This window comes from Schistosoma haematobium, chromosome ZW, assembly GCF_000699445.3.
Source record: "Schistosoma haematobium chromosome ZW, whole genome shotgun sequence".
NCBI lineage: Eukaryota > Metazoa > Platyhelminthes > Trematoda > Strigeidida > Schistosomatidae > Schistosoma > Schistosoma haematobium.
The window spans coordinates 44,122,619-44,147,134 of NC_067195.1; the positions used below are offsets into that span (position 1 = coordinate 44,122,619).

Below are 24,516 nucleotides of genomic sequence, written 5' to 3' on the forward strand. Positions count from 1 at the left end.
ATATAAATTTTATTCCCATCCATCCAGAGTTCATAATTAAAAACACAGAAACTTGCATTGCATTTAATTAAATCAACTGAATTTTCAGACTCATTTCATCTTCACTACATAAATATGACCTAGACAAATTAGCATTTGGCGATTATTCTTTGCAATCATTTAGAACATTCATCTCACCATTCAATAATATTACTGCACGAACTCTTGTTCTATTATCAATTCTTACCGCATTAATGAGTTATCGTAAGTGTAGGACTCGTGTCTTTCGATTGTACCGAAGGAAAATCGACATGGATAGGGTTTCTTTCTAAATACGCTGGTTAGATGTGATCGATACTGATGCTATCGTTGGTTCCGTTCTGATTGGCTATATAGTACTTGGTTTCACGTTGGGGAACTTCGAAGGGTCTCTCATATGCTGTTTCTAGAGGTTGTCTATGTAAGTCTCTACGTACAAAAAACGTGTGTACTATATAGTAAGTCAGGTTGGACGAAAACATCAGTTGACTGCGGTCCAGTGGAAACAGATTTAACTGAACGCGTTGCGTTCGTAAGCCTTCTCGTGTATGAGTTTAGAGCCATGTTCATTGAAGAAGACGGAGGATCCAGGAATTCTCCAGGAAGTCGAAGTGTCGTTCCATAAACGAGTTGAGCTGCAGTGTATCCAACGTCAGCTTTCACTGCATTGTGAATATCAAGTAGGGTGAGTGGAGGAACGTCAGTTGTGCGCAGCCGGGTATGAATCTGCGATAAAAGTTAATTAGACCTAGAAAACTTCTCAGTTGTGTTAGAGAACTAGGTATGGGGTATTGTTTGATGGTGCCCACTTCTTGTTTGATAGGCGTAATCCCTTCTGGGCTTATTGTGTGCCCGAGAAATCCTGGAGTCCGGACACTGAAAACACACTTATTTTGATGTATGTTCATTCCAATTTCATCCAGCCGTTTTAAGACTGCTCTTACATGCTGTTCATGTGATTGTAAATCGGAATTGGTAATTAACAAATCATCTATATACCTCTGTGAAAAAGGCATATCTCGAAGTAGGATATCCATGAATCTTTGAAATGTTTGTGTCTCATTCCTCAGGCCGAATGGTATGCCTACAAACACGAACAATCCAAAAGGTGTGGTAATAGCTGTCTTAGGGATATCTTCATCAGCTTCTGCGATATTGCGATATGCCCTGACTAAGTCAATTTTAGTAAATATGTTCATACCCTGTAAACCGTTTGTGGAATCTTGAATATGCGGTATTGGTTACCTATGTGGTACGATTTGATGGCTGAGGGCTCTGTAATACTCGCACGGTCTCCAATCGCCTTCATTTTTCTTTGGAGCCATATGCAAAGGGGATGCTCACTGACTATCACAGGGATGGATAATACCCAGATGTAGCATGTAATCAAATTCAGCTCTAGCGGTTTTGAGCTTATCTGATGTTAGTCTCCTGGGTCTTGCAAACACAGGTGCACCTTCGATTTTCATCGTATGACTTACTTTTCGAAATTCCGCGAGTATATCTTGAAATTTTGCTGTTGTTACTGAAGAAGTTTGCATCAATTTGAGATATGTGATGTGGCACTTTTTTGCCTTTTGTGTAATTCAAAGTTCCTTTCAGAGTTAAGCGTCGGTTTTTAGTGTCAACTAGAAATTCATATCTCACTAGAAAGTCCATCCCCAGTATTGCCAGATCTAAATCGGCTACAGTGAAATCCCAGGGGAACTGCCTCCTGAACCCCAAATCTAGCGCTAAAGTTTTCTGCCCAAATGTCGCAATTTTAGTTTTATTGGAAGCTTGAGTTGTAATTGGGCATGTTTCTCGACCCAGCCAAGTTTTATTTCGAGAGATGATACTAAGAGCAGTGCCAGTATCTACCAAGAAATTCAGGCCGGAGTTTCTGTCTCTAACACAAAACAAGCGACTGTTTGGGTGCCCCTCCTCAGTCGTAACTACCTGGGGAAGGTTTACTCGTTTCCCGCTTTCTTGGAATTTTGCTTGGGCTAGGAGCATGGTTGCATGCACTTGGTTGAGTTGACACCAAACTTTCAGTGATATCAACAGAACTGCCCAGATTGTCTGGACTTTTGTGACCTGTTTTGTGACTTCGATCTTGGTCGTTGTGGTAACCTGCTCCTGTTTCTATGACCCATTAGCATTTTGACGACAGCCTCAGTGAGACTTTTAACACTCTCAATGAGTTCTTCTATGACTAGGTCTTTTGCTGGTTCTTTTTTTGTGTGTGATCCATTTGGAGGACCTCTTTCCATTATTCTATCATCTATATGCGTTAAATGAGATTAGGAGGTTTCAGGATCTTGCGCATCCAAACGGTGTTTGACGTAGCATTGGAGAGCTTGTACCAATTCTTACTTTAAACTGCTTCAGTCACTGTGCTATCACTCACTAAGACTTGGAGGTGACGTCAAAACTGTGACAGTGACCTATAACCTAATGCTTTTCCTTGAAAATGCCTTTGTATTCTTTGACTGTCTGATAATGATAAACGGTTCATCATCTCTCGTTTTAACATAGTGTATAGTTGTGGTGATAGTGGGCTTAAAATCAAGTCACGGACTTTTTTGGCGACTAGAGGAGGAAGGATAGAACACGAGTCTCTACAACGAATTCCTTCAGATTTGATATTGTGTCTCGTAAGATAATGCTCTAGTTGGGCAAACCGTAACTCAGGGTCACTACGATCAAATTCTAGAAGTCGGAATTTTGTAGTCATAACAGTTTCTATCTCCACTGGTAATAAATGCTCCAGGTTTCGGGTTTTGTATTGAGTCTGACATGAGATATATGACCAAAATAGTTATATAATGAGCATGAAAAATTATCACTACTACACGAATGTTTCAAGATAAAAAACTATTTATAAATATGTATACCAAACTTTGGTTACAGATAATCAGAAGGTTCATTTTTACAACTGATTAAAAAATAAATTTTATGATAAAGAATGAAATCAAATTTGTACTTCACAGGGCTCACCAGTTTCGTGCCTTTAGGTAACCCTCTTGCTATTGATAGAAAAAACCAGACAAGTAGTGAATAGGTCTTTAATAGATCTTTGCGCAGTCACAGTGGAGCATGAGATTCCCTGTTCGTTCAAACAGAGCTTTTCAACATTCAACATACGATAATAGGAAACATAATGCCTATACAAAATAAGGAAGTGAATGAATACATGGACTCTGTTGTTTTGACATATACTTGGATTCAATAGTTGAAATCATGTGTCAATTGTAGCTAGACCACCATAGAAAAAGTGGAGGCAGTGGACGGCCGTTTCATCCTATTGTGGGGCTGCCCAGCAGTGCGCATCCACGATCCCGCGAGGCAGGATCAGTGACCAGTGGAGTACAACCGGGTCTGTTGTGCTAGGTGCGTCGCTCAGTTTCATGGGTTGGTCGAAGTTAGGCATTAACAAAGTTGGATGCCGGATCAGTAGTCTAGTGGTCATGCGCTCACGCGCGAGACTGATATCGAATATCACAAGGCGGACTCATGGATGCGCCCTGTTGAGGAGTCCCACAATAGGACGAGACGGCCGTCCAGTGCCTCCAGGTTTTCCATGGCAGTCTAGCTTCAAGTGATACATGATCTCAACTACTGATTTTGCTACAATTTACACAAACCCTCTTCTGATATACTTAGTTGTTTGAGGTCAACTTTTAACCAATCATCCTAAGCTATTACAGTTGCAAGAACACCTGGATGGGTTTGTGCGACGTATGGAAGATGTTGCGTTGATAATGTTTCGACACGATTGAACGATCCTTATCCATAAATTTGTGGCATAATAAAGTTTTCTTACCTTTCCCCATCTCTTTAATACGCAGTTTTAGGGTTGTTGAAGATAACACGTGCTGACAATCAGCATCCTGTTTCCGAGCTCAATAAGGTCGATGCCTTAAAGACTGTTTAAAGATGTCCTACGGGACAAGGCGTCTGCAACTACATTGATTGCTCCAGAAACGTGTTGTATATCTGAAGTAAATTGTGAAATGTATTCCAGTTGTCCAGACTCTCGAGGGGAGTACTTGTCTGAAGATGAGCTTAAAGAGAAAGTAAGACGTTTATAATCAGTAAAAAGGGTGAATTTTCGGCCATCAATAGAGTGTAGAAAATGCCGTACATCACAATACATAGTTAGGAGTTCCCTACCGAAAGTGCTATACTTGGATTCGGTGTCTAGCAACCGTCTTCGGAAAGATGCCAAAGGTCCCCAAATGTGGTTAACCCACTGTTGTAAGACTACTCCGATTGCTGAGTCGGATGCGTCTACTGCGATACTAATGGGTGCTTGAGTGTGCTGATGCACAAGCATGGTTGCTTTTACGATAATTTTTTTAATCGTGTAGAATGCCTTTCTCGCGGTATCATTCAAATTGATGGATTTCGCATTTCCTCAAAGTTGGTCGGTTAGAGGTTCCACAAGGGACGCGCAGTTTGGTATGAACCGTCTATAGAAACTTACAACGCCATTAAATATGCATAACTGAATAATGGTGGTTGGTTCTTGGTAGTCCAGGATGGTCGCCGGTTTGCCTCTCATTGGTCGGATGCCTTGAGCACCTTATGTTGACATAAGGTGTTATGAATCGTACCCACTAAGTGAAATCAAGAGACAGAAGCGGAGAGGTTCGAAGATACATTTGATAGGCTATCGATATATCGAAGATCGTCTGATTTAATCTGGCTAGCGATTGCAGGAGATGTTGAGCACGGCGTTTCCACTCATAATCTGTTGCGGATGCATGACCGGACGCATTCATCTAGGTGAGCCCATTAAAATTAATGTGGTCAGCATCCAATGTCGGAGATTTACAGGGCTATTAATTTTGGGGATTAATTTACCGCTACAATGAACTTACTTCGAGGCGAAAAACTGCTAAAACTAGCAACCATCGAGTACATTTGTGCAGATTACGTTTAAGTTCGTCGTCTACCTGTCCAACAACATTAGCCAACACCACAGTTCCTTAAACCATCACCACAATTGATGGTTCTGCGTTGTTTTATCCCATTTGTGACGTAAGACTTTCCGAGTAAGTGCCTTATATTCTCTAGTGCTTACTGATTATCTCGATTTCGGTCCAAACCTGGAAGTACTTCAACCTAATTTTGAGTCAAAATAATAATTCTGCAAATTATACGTGTTATACACTAATGGTGAGAAACTCAGATCACTACACAAAAGTTTTTAGTGAAAACCAGGGATGGTTTGCATACTGAAACCTGACCTCGAAAAGCTGTCAAACTGTCATATCCTAACAGGATTTTGGTGGAGCGTAGTCTATGCAGGTTTTGTAGACAAAAGTACTGTCCCGCAAAAAAATACTGAGCCACACACTGCTAATAGACCACATATAATCCTAGATATATTCCTTTGCTCTGATAATAAGCGATAGTTATAACTCATCTGACATAAACATCTGCAAGGTCGACAACAACCCGGTTCTGAGTGGCATTAGGGAATATATTTTTGGTACCGTAATATACATATCACGCTGACCAAATTATTAGTGTATAAGACTGATTATTTCACTCTCCGTATTCAATACAGTGCCACCATATCTTGGCTTCTGTACAAACAATTGGATTCCATAGAAACAGATACCAGTTTGTCTATGTTGCAGAAGTCATTCACAGCAGTTGATAAATGTAAATTTTATGGGACAGACCGAGATGCCCGCCAAAAATGTTGATAAACCACTTACATGATTTCAACGAGTTAATTTTGTTTATTACTTCTTATCACATAACAATATCTGTATATGCGGTTACGAACGACGCTGTCAAAAGTGGTCGTCCCAGGCTCAGGGTCACATATTTGATAGGGTTAAGTAGTGAATTCAACTTCTAGCGGGATTTTTTTGATATATGCTTTACCATTCTAATATATTTGTTCCTATGATGTTTAAACCATGTCTGTTCCCCTCCAGACTGACAGCATTTCGTCAGACCGAACACCCGCGTAGGACCCAATATTTGTGTTTAACTACATATTTATTTTTAATTTCGTAATTGTTTTACAAGAGTAATAGGATGAATCTCCAGGTTTGTCTTAATCTATCCATTTATCGCTTTTATGAGGTAAACGTTTTTATGTTTAGAAGTTTGTGTGCTTAAATCGGGACCTCCTGCTCTATTTGTTCTATACATGTTAATAATAACATATCACAACCATCTTGAAGTCTTTTAAACCTTTATACGACGACGGGTAAATATAATGCCGAAAAAATCCGCGCTTACAATATTGTGATGTCTTTGAAGATTTATTTTATATGTTTAAAGATGTCACGGATATTCAGGATTTCACAAAACTTTTATCTGCAACATTCCTATAATCGAAAGATAAAAAGCCCAAACAAGTAGTTAGTATTGCGGCAGTTAGATCTAAGCTGGCTGGTAGTTGTAAGGAATTCATAGCATGGAGTGCTCAACAGTGATATTTTGCGAATGAGTGACTAAGCGCCTCCAGCTAGGTTGTGTCTAGTAAAAATAATGAGGTCACCATCAATGTCAAAAACGTAGAGAACTGTGGTTTGAGACTTGTTTACTGCTGATTTTCACTCACTTAGTCGTTAAATAGCCTTTCCTTTTTGTTCTGCCGTAGGACAAGGAGTGCAACTGGTTTGCACTAACTCGTGTCCCGTCTGTCACTGAAAAATTTCTAGAACGTATGTTATTCCTCATTTTTGGATTCATTACAACGACAGTCGGTGGACCAATAATTTGCACGCTCATTCAGATTGATTAGTCAAATCTGATTAATAAAAAGGATATAAGCTCACTCTCATGGATTTTCATGTCACATCATTATTTACAGATCCTGGTGGGATGCTACAAGGTTCGCATTTAGCTCTATGATCAGCACCATTGTAGTGGTCTCTTTGTACACCCGTCATCCCTGATGTAGCTGCTTGTTGAAAGTAGTGTTGAGAGTTCAAGTCACTTCTTCGTTGTTAGACCATGTAACAAACATTCGTAGAATATCATTGTAAGCGCTATACACCATTTGATTCTCCTGACCACGCTCTTAGTGCCTGGTATTTTACCTTACCATATACACAACTAAGATCTCAGGCCAACGCTGATCGGACTATGGAGTTGAAGCATCACTGAACGACGAAACATTACTGACTTAATATTTATCCTAGCAACGCAAATGACCGTATCTTATAACATTTCTATCCTCGAAAGAAATACTCACTGCTTCAACTTTTCGCCCATCACTATAATAAACACCTTGTATCAGCTTCTATCTGTTGCAACATAACTGAGCTACTTTACACTCTTATTCGGTTCGTTTACTTAACAGGTTAGTCCTGTATACGGAATGGAAACAATTAGACTGCCATGAAACTTAAAACAATCATACTTTCTGTGAACTTTATCAATAAAGATAATAAGATCATTTTCGTCTTCGATACAATGATTTCACACAGTAAATTAATGTAAGTCTATTTGAACAGGAAATGTAGCTGAACCACACAACCAGCAAAAGTGAAACTAAATAAAGAAACATTTATTGATCAAATTACAAAAACTTATCAATATTTTAAAGGGAATACAAACTTTATACAAATGGAATCCCCTCAAAGGAGGAAAACGTTAAAAATACGTTACTTAGCTCTTTGCATTTGCCGTAACCTATATAAATCCATAGGTACATTACAGCCGAGAGTAGCAGCCGACAAAGGATTTCTTAACTCTGACCCAGAGCCAAGAATCTGACCCCCTAATAAGGCAGCTGCACGTTCATCTTCATCATCATCATCGTCATCATCCTCTTCTTCTTCATCTTCAGAGTCGCCAAAGGCATTTAGATTTGTTCGTTTACGCAATTTAGATTGATTAGCCACAGAAGCACGGTTACCATGTCCAGCTAAACTATCTAAAGCTATTTGCTGTCGACGTTTACGAGCAGCCAATAAAAGTGGGGCAGCGGAAGTCGCTGTACTAGCCAATTCAATGGATAAAGCTGTACCAGAGTCAATACTTGTAGCTAATTCTTCAGATTCACCTGCAACAACTTCCATATAATCTTGACAGAATGAAGACACAGAATAATTGTCAACAGACTTACTTTAAAGGGTAAATAATGATAATAGTAATTAAAACTGATCAAATATCTCATCGAGAAACATGAATTTAAAATGATCACACAAGAAACAGAAGTGAGTCTATATTCGTTTTCTGTTTTCAACTATTACGCAAACAATAGAAGCCCAAGTTAAAAAAATTTTAACTGTACAGAAACAGTATTTCCGTAAACATAATGGCATTACAAGACAAAATGATGCTTCTTTACACAAATGGTTCGTGGAAATATTTCCACCACGAATTGGAATCTACCTCTATTAGTGCCTCTTTCCATATACGAAAACTATGTAAGAGCATGTATCATATCACTTGAACCTAGGCTAAATATCTACACGAAACAGTTATTCGGTCGTGATCGACTTATGACTTTTTAGTTACTATCATAACGGATCACCGTTGAACATGAGAAATCATTTGACTGAATGGATAGGAGAGCCGTATGAAAGCTTTTTAGACACTATGGTGTGCCTAAGAAGATCGTCTCATAAACAGCGAGAAATGAAGGTGAAGATAACCGGTGTAGCACCGGATTCTGCAACAGTAGGCCCAGACATTTACAAGGGAAAAAGCGAGACCCCTAATCACGATACTGTGAGCGTCGACGAAATCCCACTTGATGACGATGCTCTGGAAGAGGTGTAAACTTTTACATAACCGGACACTATAGTTGGTAAACAAAGGCGATCTGATTCAGATGTGAAGGCACAGACTGCTAAGAGCAAGGGTACTATTCCCACAACTAAGGAACTCAGAACAACTGTCAGTCAACATCAAAATCAGAATTTTTTAATACAAACGCCAAGACAGTCCCATGGTACGGAACAGAAATCGGGGGAACTAATATAACTCATCAAAAAGGGACAGGCATTAATAAACCGATGTTTATATGAGACACTCCAGATCCATTGGCCAGACATATTTACCAAGGACCTACTGTGGCAAAGAACAAACCAGCTTTTAGATGAAGAAGAAATTGAGGAAAGACACTAGAGGTGGAAAAGAAATACATTGTGGAAAACATCGAGCTCCATTGCGAGGTTAGTACTAACCTAGAATCCTCAAGGGAAAATAGAGAAGAGGCAAACTAAGGAATAAATTGCTCCGGGAATCGGACACAGATTTCAGAAGAATGAATAGCACTTGGCAAAAACTGGAAAGGACAGAGTTGGTTAGAGAATGCTGGTCAAAGGTCTATTCTGCACGAGGGGTAACAGGAGTAAGTAGATAAATAAGTAAATTGCTGCTGCATGTAAATAAGAGTATGTATGTGATAGTTTCGATAATTTCACAAAATGATACCGACAAAAAAGTTGATTGATTAGCTTGTGACAGACCTTTACAAAACGATAGACATTAATATTTTTGGTCTACAAATAGTACATAAACACAAATGATACAATTAGCACAACAAAGCTAACCCAATACGGAGTCCCAAACTAGGATAAATAACTGTCCAACGACTCCTGACTTTTAACGGTTTGTAAGCTATGGTCTGAGATGTGATATATCAGCATAGGTTTAAACAATGGTAAAATAATAAAACAGTGGATGAATGATAATTATTAAATAAATTTCCATTTGCTGTAATGACGGATCAATATATTTAAATCCACTTACCATCAGGGATTTCCAATTCTAGGAAATGTTCCAAAAATTTATCTACATCAACAAATGGACCGTGAAAACATTGTGGCGGTGGAATTAGTTTCAGTAAAGAGGAAGCAGCCGGTGGTGGTGGGAATTCACCACCAGCTACTGGGTGACTCCCAGTACGTGGATAAGCTTTCGGTTTAAATGGCAACATCTGACTGACATCAGGCTGCGGATAAGTTGGCCTTGGGTCAGTTCCATTGATTGTTGAACCAAGAGCATCACCGACTACGCCTGCACTACCACCAGAGACACCAGATAGTGTGGATCCTAAAGAGACCCCAGCAGCTCCATGGGAAGAGATCACACCGCACAATATATCATCATACCCTTTGCCAATTCCAGCCAGCTGAAAGCGAGTCAGTTCCTATAAAGTAAATTAAATGGTAATTGTTTTAAATAGTATTCACATCACACAAAAAGTGATGGTATAATCAATTCTAAAAGAAAACAAACAAAATAAACAGGTGAACATACACTTACTCGATAACCCAAAGATCTAAGCTCTGAATCTGTACATGGTAATAAGTCTAGGAAACGATATCTATCAATCAGAAGTGCGGTTTCTAATCTTGAAAATTCTTTCGAACTATCCAATGCTTGTAAACGTCGTTTTTCCACTTTTAGAATACTAGCCAAATCACCAACCTGTTGAAAAAAAAAACAGTAAAATAATGGTAATAACAGTAAGGAAGTAATTTAAAAATTAATATATTTCATTTGTTGAGTGCATGTATAATAATTTCGGCATTAAGTTTCACTATTTGTGCGAGGACTACTGATAATATCCTGTCATCCAAACTGCAACATTAGGTGTAGTAGGTTCTAAACATGCGATGCAAATGTTCCCCAATGATGGTGTACACACTCAAACTCCAATCAAACATCAATAGCTCCAAACCAAATTTATTAGTTTAAAGGTTAAGCGCTTGACGTGAGGCCTGAAGGTCTTGGGTTCGATCTTTAGTGGAGTCATGAACGACCACTGCGATCGCACATCTGTGCGTCCTATGTTGATTTTGTCTGTTAAACAATCCCATGCTATAACAAAATAAATACCCGTTTCTCGGTTTCCCATGGTCGTCTAAATGAAATTAATCCACCATGTAAAATTACATATTCAGCACACTTTATAACCCGCCTCACTTCTACACAAAAAATTATAATCAGTTGGGGAATGGTTTTATTTCCTTAAATTCAATTACTGTAGATTTTAAAGTATGTAGGTAACATGAGTAAATTACTTTTTATAACAAGAATATGTAGAATACAAATATTGAATAAAAACGAACGTAAAAAAAATTATCCAGTTACCTGTGATTCAAATTGTAAAAATCTAGCCCATATAAGACGTGCACGTTCTTGTGTAATTTGATTTGATCCTAAAGCTCGTTCAAATAACACTCGTATATTATTATCCTCATTTAAATGTGCCATAAAATCAACATAGCACAATACATATTCCGCAATACCACCGAAACGTTTCATGCCTAACTCAAATATTTTATGTCCAATAGTTTTATCCTAGTATGATGAAGTGGAAAAGAACAAATAAACAAACAAGAAAAGTTACTAGAAAATAGAAAACAAATAATGGACGTAGGATGAATTAGCAACAGTTCGAAAACTGTTTACACGGGAAAATATATGGGACAAAATATGAGTTCCCATGTTTAATGATTTTACTCTCCTAAAAAATGTCTTCTATATGCAAATAGATAATACAATGTACTCAACATGTATGAGGGTCATCATTCAGTAGGTGTTGTCATGATGATTTTGAAACATTGGTCTCGGAGATTGTGTCAACCCAGTAGTCTTCATAATAAGCACTGTTTTTGAAGAAAGCATAGAAAGATGGCCGGTTAATGGCAGTGCAGTGGGATGGAGGATAATTATGTCGGTACATCACTAAACACTAGATGGATTCCTAAAAACCATGATCGAAATTATTCTTATAATTATAATGAAATTTATTTTTAATAGCCAAATAGTAACATATGCGACCACAAGTTACAGAAACGCTAATTTACAAAATACAGGGTACATCATTTCGATACCCTTTGAAATGCTTTTCATTTGCGACAATATAACTGCCTCATTCCCATTATTTGAAATACCGCCTGAAGTCCTATCAAGACAAGCATTTTAGAGACCTAACTTTTTAACTGCAAGTATTTTTAGGACCGTCTGCGTAAACGATTTTCCCAAATTAAGTTCATAAGAATAGTGAATCAGTTATCAGAAAGCACAAAGGATAGCATACATTCAATATTTTCATCAACACAGGAAGTTGATGTTCCCTTTGGATTTGTATTATACTTCCAGTAGTGATGACTCTCCTTGAGATGTTTGATTCACTTTTATTCTTTAACTCTATTGAAAAAACCCAACATATTTCATAAACTACCTAGGAGTTTTTCCCAAGCTTCAACAAAAGCGTGATGATGAATTGCCGAGTATTTATTGGGGACCACATATACACATACAATAAAATACAAATTTATAAAAGGAGAACAAAAGACACCTACTTTACTACAGAAATATTCCATTAATGCAGCACTACAGTAAACATGATAAGTAATGCGTGAATCATCACGAGCTAGTTTAAACACATATCTAGCAGACATTATGCCTTCAGCTCTCCTGGCGAATCGCATATATTGTATATAAGGCTAGAATATAAATTAAAGAACATAATTCAGATTATACAGTCAACCTGTATTTCTCTTCACAACAAAATTAATATACAACTATATAGATGACTTCGTAAAATTATAAAAATATTAAATATTAGTTAAATAAGTAAAGAACTGATACATATTCACATACCCTCAATTATAAGTCAGGCATTGTAAGTAAAAACCTAACATGAAGCAGTAACTTAGAGATTGAAAAGCACTTAGCCTTCATCTAGCAAATGGCAGGTCCGAATACCGCTCTAGTTACTCCTGTTTGAAGAGTCAAAGGGTGGTACCACAAGTACTAAGTGCTTAGCTCAAATCCGAGTAGGTAAACTTATCTTGGTAAGTGAGGTGCATTATTTCTGTACTACTACAATTATACTAAATATTCATACATAGCCATAATATTAAGTGACTTCACTCATTAGCATGATAATATATATCATTTAACTGAGGAAATGCATTCACTCTTCCATAAGACAAAAGGATGATTCAAAAGCAAGACGAAGTTCCATTTACTAGAATAGGTCAACCTCGATTTCGGAATAATTTGTTCACATTATCTGTATTGACTGATTATCAATTACACTGAAAGCATGTTCTAAGTGAACATCTGTCACCTTCAGTTGCAGTTGAAAACTTTTTTCAAGTTTTTTTTATTTGATGTGAGTTTATGAAAACCTTCAACATACTGATTACATTACGGCTATAATGAAAAATACACTACTCAATTTCCGGAAAGCATTTACACAAATTATAAAGGCTGATAATATGCTGCAAATTATTTAAACAGTGATAATTCGAGAAAAATGTTCAATTGCAACGTGGAGAAGGTTGCAAATAGAGTTTGATTACAGTGCAATATCAAACACAACATGTTATGGTAGCTTAACTAGAAACTGTAAACGTTTACAAAAATGCCGGCGAGTGGATGGGAATTTCATAAATGTAAAGAAGAACTTAACTAATGTTCTCTGTAGTGAATGATATCAAAAACTAGACTGCTTAATCATGATAGTTGACTGCCGACTTTATAACAAAGTAAACTTAGAAAATAAATAAAAAACCAAAAAGAAAAATGTCTCACTCACTAGTGTCGGATCAATATTCTCCAATGAAACTAACTTCTTGTAGATAGAATGAACTTTTGCGTACTTACATCGACCTTCTTCATAATCGGCATAAGCAAAATATAACATCATATTTGTTTTGAGTAAAGCAATAGCTCGTTCATACATTGCAGCTGTATCGTTGGCAAATTGTCTAGCTGTTGTTTGATCCTTTTACAAAAAAATGGCAACAAGTAGAAAATTTATCAGAAAACACAAAGGGTTTTCATCAAATATAACGAAACTGTTTGATGACCACGATTCTTCCATATATATAATTCATATTTTGAGTAGGACTGAAATTCTACTACGTAACGGTCCCTGTAACCAAATATTAATACTAGACTCTTTACACATACATAAAAAGTGAGGCATGGTAGAGTGTGTACGCCAATACTTGGCAAATAAGTAACAATAAAACTGCGTATATTATACTAGAATAAAACCATAAAGTTGATTTGTGTTATTTAATCACAATACACTGAAAAAATTAGTTACTAAATGATTGGTAAATATTACACACAAAGTATATAAGTACGTACTCCCTTTTCAACCAAAATTTTGCTTGCATGATCCAAGTAGCTAGCAGCTTCATACCATATATCTGGATGATGTCCAAGACATAAAAGACATTGTTCATAGGCAAACATTACTGAAAGTAAACAAATATATATAATGAAACTTTTATGCAACTAATAATGACATGTTTTAAAAGTTGGCTTTCCGATAACGTAGCAATACGGTAGTTACCAAGCGGCAATGGTTATAATATGTCTCAGTGTCTATTAAACCATAACTCCTAATGTAGCTACAATACCAAATGATTATTCATAGCTCATGCACCAACCTGTGCTTGAATGCATAACAAAATTAATGAAACATTCAGCTAGGTTTCCGCTTATCAGCACGTCGACAGTTCTTACGCTGAAGAGATTTATTTAAATTAGCGCTTTCATATTATTATTATTATTATTATTATTAAAATTGCCTTCATCACCCTTTTCAACAAAAATCCTCGTTTGTGAGTTGATCTGAGAATGATTGTTGGGTTTTCGGTAGGAATGGTAAGTCAAATGATAAATCTGTAGAAGTTTATCAACGATAGGTTGGAGAAAAACCAAGAGTGCCCATCAGACCACCAAGTTACTGACGGTTGGACTGAACTATCTGATGAGACGCAAACTTCCTGACTGGGACCCACGCAACAGTCCTAGTCTACAGTCACAGAAGCTAAATGAAATGACTCAAAATCGATCGCAGAAGCACAGTCAAACAATAACAACGTAGAACTTCGTACGTACGTACATCAGTTCGAGTTGCCATACCATATTAGCACAAAGATGCAGTTGTCGATCCAAATCCCATAGTGGTAGAGATAGTAAGAGTATGGGCAGTAATCCGGAAGATTAGGGTTTGAAGATGTTACTCGAAGAGTACCATCTAGAGAAATAAATTTGGAAAGAGTAAAAAAGGGACATGAAGAATTCAGAAGATTAGAATTTGGAAGAACACAAAGAGTGGATGCACCTGCGCCATTGCAGACGATTTTGAGCCATGAAGTTCCACTACTTCATCAACTGATTTGCCATCCTTACCTAGTACCCGTTTCCTAACAATTGCATTACTTACTCGGTGGTTTCAGGATATACAAGCAATGTTTCGAAGAAGCACAACTGAATTCATTTCCCATCATCCTCCGTATTTTGTACAACCCTACTACTGGTTGGTTCCATCCTCTCCAAAGCGTAATATGCTGATTTTCACACAAAAACTATTGCACAAGAATAAATGATCAAAGTGGTTAGGAGTAATGAGCTGGTGAAAGCCTTTCAGAATAAGGAAATACCAATATATATCATTTTTTCAGCTTGATTTTTTATGTCCCAGTCATTCTTTAGCAAAAGGGAATCACTATAGATTATGAATAGTAATAACCATATATAATCGTTGGAAAAATCAATGGTTTCCTAGTGTGAATTCGTGACTGAGAACATACAGTTTAGGGCATATGAAGGACCCTGGCTAAGTTCCCTAATCGGACACCAATGACTGAAAATCTAAGGTCATTGAAGATCAAACAGTGATTGTAAATGAAGTTCCTAACCTCAAGAACAAGTACTACTTTTACTAAAGGTTTTCTGGTACTTTTAAAAACACTACCAACCTCTTTTTGTGACTGTGATGATATCTTCTGTTTTCAATGGATTATCTTTTTCCCATTGAATATACTTCTTCCATAGTTCGACCTTAAAAGCAAAGTAAAAAGCAGTGTAAAAATTTAGATAGAACCAGAGTGTTAACTTCAAACGAATTAAAAACGTATGACCAAGACTGATTACACACAGAGCAACTACTGGAAACTTAACTTTCAAAGTGGTCGGAGGAAAGTTCGGTCAAAAAACTTATCCAATAAATTGATAGTGTTATGACTGGTGGTCGACTGTTATGACTACGTCAACAATTGCTATATCTGCTCGTCGCTAATTGTTATATCGGAATCGCTTATCACTTATACTTGTAAAACGAAGAACCATTGCAATTCCCAAGACGCGAAAGTAAGAACACAAAGACTTCTACAAGTGAAGGTTTAATAAACCCAAAACACGACTACCACAATATTCGAAAATACATTCATTTATATATTGATTTGTACACACGTTTTGGTTATTAATTAGTACGAAATCACATAAATCAAAAATACTTCAGTCAGTCAGTCAGCTACAACGTAGGACCAGGCACATATGTGCATCGGTCCAGGTTGCCATACCACATCAGCACAACAAGATGAACACCGTATTCACAGCAGTGGTTAGGTCAAAGGTGGTAATATATAAGAGAAAGATTGCATATAGAGATATAGTACAAGAAGAAAGAATTGGTTCGTAGAAAGAAAGATATGAAGTGATTTTAATCTCTTAGTTTAAGGGAAGACAGAGAGTGTATACACCGACGCCATTGTGATCGATTCTGAGCCATGTCACTAAGAGTCTCCAACCATTGGTTACGAAAGTCACGCGGACCCCAACCAAGTAGTCTGCATCTACCAACATGGCTCAGACTAGAAGTTAGTGTCTTCAAGCACTGATGCCACGTTTTGGTTTGGCCGCCCCTAACTTTCTTCCAACTATCTCCAATACCGGATAGCATTGCACGTCGTGGTAGTCGGTGTTCAGGCATACGTAACACGTGGCCCAACCATCTCAGTCGATGAAGATTCATAACCTCATCAACTGATTTACCATCATCATTCCCTAATACCCTGCGTCTAACCTCACTATTACTTACCCGGTGATCCCAGCAGATGCCAGCAATATTTCTAAGGCATCTGTGGTCAAATACTAATAGCTTACGAGTGTCTTCTACTCTTAATGGCCATGTTTCGCTGCCGTAAAGTAAAACAGAACGGACTGCCGCGCAGTATACCCGTCCTTTTATTGATAGACGGATATCTCGCCTTCGCCAAAGGTGGCTCAAGTTGGCAAAAGCCAAACGAGCTTTTCGAATCCGTGCTGAGATTTCGTCAGACACCAACCCATTAGGGCTGATCAGACTTCCAAGATAAGTGAAGTTGCCAACGCGTTCGACTAATTCACTCCCTATTCTTAGTTCAAGTGTTGACGCAGACCAGTCCTGAAGCAACAACTTGCATTTAGAGGGAGAGAAGCGCATTCCAAACATTCTGGCATTGTTGCTTAGTGCTACCAAAAGACTCTGCATTTTGTCAGCGTCTTCATCAAACAGGACTATGTCATCTGCGTATTCTAAGTCGATAAGTGCACCTCCTGGATGGAGATCAATACCCGAGAATTCAGTCGACGAGAAAGTTATTTCCATCAGTAGATCTATGATGAAGTTAAACAAAAATGGGGAAAGTGGACAGCCTTGACGGACACCACTTGAGGTTGTAAAAGTAGATGACAGTTCGCCATAAGCTCTGACTCCACTAGTAGTGTTCGAGTAAAGAGCCTTCACAAGGTTTATGTACTTCTGGGGTACGCCTTTCAATGACAGACACTGCCACAGAATCTCGCGGTCTACCGAGTCAAATGCTGCTTTTAAGTCGAGAAAGACCACCATTGTCGGACGCCGATAAGTATGCCTGTGTTCTAGAATCTGACGAATGGTGAATATGTGGTCGATGCAGTCACGACCAGGTCTGAAGCCAGCTTGAGTCTCTCGTGTTTGCAGTTCACGAGTCTTAGTTAGGCGTCTGATAATTATCGAAGCTAGTATTTTAGATATTACATTAGTTAAACTAATCCCTCTGTGGTTGTCACAGGATGATTTTGACCCTTTCTTATATATTGGGACGATAAGTGATTGTGACCAGTTAGATGGGATAACGTCTAACTCCCAGATCTTAGCTAAAATATTAGTCAACCTAATCGCTAAAATTGGACTACCATCCTTAAAGACCTCTGGAGCCAATCAATCTGGACCATCTGCCCTTCCTCGTTTCAGATTAGCTATAGCCTTTTGAACTTCTGCTAGAGTTGGGGGACCTACTTCAATGTTCCATTCACACTGTCTGGGAATGGAGGGTAGTTGTAGAGTAGCTGAAGGCCAGTTGAACTGTTCTCTGAAATGTTCCGCCCATTGTTCTAAACGTCTGGACTGGGAGCAGATGAGAGTATCGTCTTTTTCAGATATAATCTCACTTACACTTGACTTATTAATTCCAGTTTCTTTTATTAGTCCGTAAAGCTGTCTTGTGTTCCCTATAGTCGCCGCCTTTTCCATCTCTTTTGCTTTCATTGCCCACCACTGCTCACGGTCGTTTCTTAGACTTTTTCTTAACCTAGATCTGATTTGTTGTCGCTCTTCCTCATGTTCGGAACCTGATGGGATGAGTTTGCGAGAATCCATCAGTGTGATAGACTTTGAAGAAATCCATTGGTTCTTTGTAACCCTGTGGTTTAAATCACTGATAGATGTCACTGCTGTTTCCACAGCTGTTTGTATGGCTTTCCAAGCAACAACTGGGTCAACCTCGTTTTCAGAACTACCTAATCGTGACCTCAGTTGTTCCTGGAACCTACTTTTGGTTTCCTCGCTACTCAGTTCGGTTCTAATGGGTCTTTTTACTGTGGCTTTTTTGCGTCCAGTGAGGCGCAAGCAGATGCGTGCCCGTATTAGGGAGTGGTCGGAGTCCAAGCAGGTACTCCAGAATAAGCGACAATCTTCTACCGACCCTCTCCAACGATGACTGATGGCAATATGGTCTATTTGAGTCCATCGTTGGTTTGGTGCAGGCGGTCGCCACGTTAGACGATGTCTCTCCTTATGCTTAAAATTTGCGCTTGTTAAAAACAAACGATTGCCTGAGCAAAGTTGCAGCAGACGGTCACCATTATCTGTTCGCTGTGCCGGAATGCTAAAATATCCACCTAAATGCCTTTCTGTTTGGTTTAAGCTACCTATCTGAGCATTAAAGTCACCCCCTATGAGTACTATGTCTGAGCGTTTAGCTTTCCGAAGAAGTTCAGAAAGCTTTCTGTAAAATTCATCTTTCACATCATCTGAGCTGCAGTCAGTGGGAGCGTAGGCAGAAACGACGAAAAGACAATGACGTGTATCCCTATCCTTCCGAGATCTTACGGAGCCGTTTAACCGAACAGTACATAGACGACTGTTGACGGGGATCCACTCTAGCAGTGCTTGTTCCGCCCTCATACTTAGTGCTATGCCTACACCTGCCAGTCCACGAGAACTGGCCATCGGGTCACCAGATACACGGAGGGTGTATCTCGTTGGCTCTCCGTTTTGCCAAGGTGAGGTCAAGTGAATGACCACACTGGAGTCCTGTATGCGTGTTTCGGAGAAACAGCATACATCAATGGAAAGAGACTCTAGGGTTTTAGACAAGGAAGCCTGCTGACCGATTTGACATAGAGTGCGTACGTTGAAAGCTCCAATGTGTAGTTTGGAGCGAGGTTTCAGTAGACCTGGGACAGAGTTTTGAGCACTAGAATCGTTGGCTATGGTGACACTTGAGGAGGAAGCCGAAGGAGGAAGTTTAGGGTTGAAAGTCGATGTAGGAGAAATAATAGGAATTGAAGAGGAAGGTTGATTATGAATACAGTGGTCTCGAGTGCTGTTAGAGGTATGAAGGCGGTTATCACTTCCCGGTTGCCCACACCGAGGAAGGGTCCTTCTGGAGGTACCTGAAAAGGAAATTGGATTAGAGGTGGTCTCAGTGACCTGAGAGCGTGACCGCAGTGCCCAAGGGACAACTGCTTGAGGCCGGTCGCGCACGGCCTTTTTGTGGGAGGTTTTTGACGTGTTAGCTCCGTTCTTCAAAGGTCCTTACCGCCGGAGACGGAAATCCGTGAGGTAAGGTGAGGTGTGCATTTTTAGGGTCGACCTTTTCTAACCCCACCCCTCCTTGTGGGAAGGCAGCATCGCTGTCATGCTGGTTGTCTGAAGGAAACACCTTACTGCTGTCACACCTCTGTACAGTCAGCAGTACGACTTCGCCTTCGGACCTTGGGTTTGTTGCTTTTAGTCTTACCGCTCTTCAACCGACCTGTCTGACATGGTAGGACCTTGAGGAACGGTTGTTCCAGCCAGTATAGCTCGGTTGCTTGCAAAAAGACTTACAGTTATAACAAATCATATAATGAGTATAGTTTATGTTAACTTAATACAAGAATATCGCATGTTATACAGAATAAAATATCATACGGGAAAAGAAAACCGAATGCTACACTGAATAATTATCACATTGAATTGAAATGGAAGTAATGGACAAATATCATAACGAGTGAAAGAATGTAATTTTGACTTTTCATCTCGTCATATCAGATAGATTTAATACAAGTGCATTTACTTTGAATTGACATAAGGTAATAAACAAATTCTTGCTTTACTTTAAGACCCATATTGCAAATAAATTTTTCATACAGGTTTGTTAAGAAAAGACCCTGCAAATACATCACTTATGAACGAGAGCTTCAAAATTAGAACTCATGAGTCTTTTGGTGAATTTATTACTTCTAATAGATAACAATGACCAACTATTTTCACTGATAAATTACTACGGGTCAAGATATTGGTTAAGTAATCGAAGACAATTGCTTTGAACTATTTTGTGTAACCTCTATTATACGAGTAGAGTAACGATAAAATAGGTTATTCAGTCTGATAGATTAATGTTATTCCGCTCATTTTTATTGACATCATGCATTTGAGTGGGGATATAAACAACGCAGACTAATAGGAACTGTAGACCAGTGAAAGCATGACTAATTCTTATGCATATTGGTCCTACTAATTAAAAAGTAAGCCAGAACTAACTTGCAAAGCAGGGTTCAAGTCTGTGAACAAATATTCAGGTCCTTTCACCATTAAAGAACTATAAACGTCATAGAGAAGTCTTGCAGTAAATACTTTAACACACCATATGGTGACGTGGTAGCTTAGTAGTTATGGCGTTCAACCTTTAGTCTCAGGTTCGAACCCCGTTTGATCTGCTTTAGTCTGGGCAACCAGGTAATATTATTACCCCTCCGGATGTGGCTGTTACACAAATAACTGGCAAATGACTTAATTAAAATTAGAACATACCATATGAACTCACCTGTTTAGCTTCATACGGTGTATTTTGGGGTGGCACTGACGGCATAGTCCTGGACAGTCCTTTTGTAATAACTTCATATTCTTTAGCTACACGACGTGCGTTCATATAGTCCCGACTACGTTCCTCGGTAAACTTTTTCGCGATAAGAGGATTAATTGAGTTTTCATACATGCAATAATCACGCCAAATAGTTTCGATACCAAGCATAGGAGTAACAATTGCACGTTGGTACACACGTCTAGTTGCAGTTATTTTTTGACTTTCTGCATATGAACCTTGAACTTGACTACACAAAAATCATAAAATATAACATAACTTCCTGTTCTCAGTTATGCTATACTTTTCACAACTACCCAATCAAGATGAAGTCTCGTGAAATTAGGGTGAAATGCATTAATTACAGTACACTTAACACATAGTTCATTAAATAACTGATCACACATATGTATCACTAATCCGCTGAATTAACACTCAGGTTATTTGAATTTTCGCTAGCTTCTAGATTCCCAATGATTATATCCATAGTACTAACACCCGTTGATTCGAATCAAGTGATATTCCTATAAATAACTGACCATATGGAAATTGGCTTTCGTTTTTTCAACTATTCATGAGAGGATGAGTTGCATAAAATATGTCCAGCAGAACCATGTCGATCCACTGCTTTACTTCAAAAGACACGGGAATGGGATATCTGAAACTCAATAAAACTTACAACAGAAACGTGTAAGGTCGGTAGTATCCAAACAAAACCTATTTGTACTGAACCTAGACAACCTTCAAGCTCCTTCACATGAGAGTAATGAGATGGTGTAATAATGGCTTAAAGGACAAAACCTACAAATTAAGGGATAAAAACTACTCTGGAAAACCTTAAATTATCGACCCGTATCCTGAATTAAGGGGATCAAAATAGGTAGCTATTTAATGACATACCTCGATGGTTTCTGGGAACCAGACAGATGGACTTTGTACTTCTCAGTAGTCGATTAACGGTATCGAAACCCTCAATTTTTTATTTAACAAAATCTCATTATAACACAAGATGCTAAGAACCGAAAACTTCGACCTGAAACGTCTACAGTTGCTCGAACAATACTAGTAATTTTAGTCAGATCGACTCTATGTTGTCTTCCAAACTAGAACAGGTTCAACTTGTTAGGTTAGAGACATCCAAACAAAAACCCACTCTGTTATACACATAGTTATTTCACTTTACACAACCGGGAAAAAAGTACTTACGTTGAACGAAGAAAGGATATGTAGTCTGCCCATATTGAATAAGAATTAAGATCTAAGCCCATTTTATCCAGGGTAAAATCGTAAGCTTGTGCCATTTTCTCCCTAAAGTGAAAAACGGTCAGACCAAGTATATCCCTTACTTAAAAGATTGATGCTTTCCTTTAGTTTCCTTAATATACTGCAAGTATATTTTCCATAAGTCAATGTTTAGTATCTTAACTAGACAACGCTGAAATAATTTTTCGACCCTTTCATAATTTTTGGCTTTCATCTGAAAAGTTGCCTAAAAAGCATTTAAGTTACCTCTTGATTAATATAAATCTTCCAATACTGACCAGCTACCGGGAACTGTGTAACAATACGTTCAAAAACTTCCCTTGCATCATCAATCTTTTTACTTTGAGCATCACGCAACAAAACACTCCATGCCTCGATATCCCAGGGATTAGACTTGATTCTTTCCTCTGCCTTCTGCATTTTGTCCATTTTGTACACTCTCCTTTGCATAAACGGCATTTTGCTAGTTTTGAGTAGGATCTCGTAGTGTAACAAAGCTTGTCAAAACTACCGCTAATCAATACGTTATTTAATACCTATCCAATGCAAGTGCGAACGTCAAACTAGCTTTATTTGCAAATGGTTTAAGTGCTTCAAATGGTTTTGGACGGAATGTAAGAAGCTTTCGCTCTTTGGCTTACGTGTCTATCAGCAACTGATCACTAATACCTCCAGGCAAATTGGTAGTATCGACTTTAAACACTGACTCTATTTCAGTGTACCTAGTTACCTTCGGTTAGTATACACATTGGCATTGGATTGCGCCTAGATGTTGGCTCTTTGCTGACGGTAATTTATTCACTGTGGAGAAGTAAAATAGCTAAATGAGTGTTACAAGTATGTGGATATGATTTCTTTCAATCAGTTGGCTATTATTCAGTCTATGTATCAGACTTGGTGACAGTGATCCGCAGTAGAAAATGAATCCCCGAAATGAATAATTTCGTAACTTTTCGACACTCATAATCGAAGGATACCAACCCAGTCAAATCAGAAGTCAACGATGAATGAGTTTGAAGATATATTTGGAAGGTTGTGGATGTGTTCAGAAGCGTTTAATTTAAGCCGGTTAATAGTTGCAGAATATGAGTAGCACGGTGTACGAATTTGTGATTCGCTGTGGATGTAGGAACGATCGCCTTCAGCCAGGGTACGTCCAGTAAAAATAATAAGGTCAGGACCAGTTTCAAAGACTCACAGAACTATTTATTTTGGTAGTTTATCTACTGTCACAGTCCTAGGTGGATTAATCTCAAGATGCAATGCTTACTGATTTCAAAAACGCTACGATGTCAAGGCAAGATATTTCTCATTCTATACAGTAAAGTTTTATGACTAAATCTCAATAAATATGCCAAGGAAATTCTGAGACCCCAAATAGAATGTTTAAATTAAATTTGTCAAATCCCATTCATAAAACTAGGGAGACAATCAGAGGATTCCCATTCCAACGATAGAAGCGGATGGGTTTTAAGCGGAAAGAAACTACCCGGAATGAGGGTTATATATTTATTTACTCCCCAAAAATGTGTCCGAACTAAGAGTTGGTGGTAAAAAGGATGACAGAAAAACTGTGAAGTGCGAAATTTAGGAAGAAGGGAGCACTGAAGGCACTATGTACTTAAGATTCATTCAAGTTGGCAGTTGCCGATAAATCACGTCCTATGTTGACTAGTTAAATTACGAGATGTTGTATTTCTTTCTCAATAACGATTTCACCAATAAACGTTAAAGATGTGATATTCACTAAAGTTTCCAAAACAGAGTCTAAAGACCACTCATCAAAATATAGGCATATTAATTTCACAAACACAGTTTCAGAAATTGTACAATGCATCCATAAAATTACTGTCCGTTAGATGAAGTACACACAAGGAATTTTGAAACATAATCGATCACAAAAAACCTATTGGTAGGGGGAAATTGGATTGATTTTTTAAGAACGAATAAATTGACGCTGCCTTAGGCGAGATTTTGACAAAACTTCGTACATTTAACTCTCTTATCAGTGGTAATTCATATTTTAAATGCCGCTATTAACTTTCTGTAATAACTAAAGATTTGATAACAGTGTGTG

At 38.3% G+C, this 24,516-nt stretch overlaps 1 protein-coding gene across 1 annotated transcript; it reads right to left on the reverse strand.

Annotated features, from left to right (window-relative positions):
- Positions 1 to 7,260: 7,260 nt before the first annotated feature.
- CSTF3 (Cleavage stimulation factor subunit 3) lies at positions 7,261 to 23,106 on the reverse strand. The gene is made up of 12 exons (XM_051211501.1): positions 22,686 to 23,106; positions 22,523 to 22,653; positions 22,383 to 22,484; positions 21,141 to 21,426; positions 15,726 to 15,807; positions 14,104 to 14,213; positions 13,544 to 13,732; positions 12,300 to 12,443; positions 11,083 to 11,292; positions 10,252 to 10,416; positions 9,736 to 10,135; positions 7,261 to 8,059 (listed from the first exon to the last, which is right to left on the reverse strand). Exons 1-12 carry the CDS (start codon positions 22,896 to 22,898, stop codon positions 7,638 to 7,640), a joined length of 2,454 nt encoding a protein of 817 aa, XP_051071566.1. The 5' UTR covers positions 22,899 to 23,106; the 3' UTR covers positions 7,261 to 7,637.
- Positions 23,107 to 24,516: the final 1,410 nt, after the last annotated feature.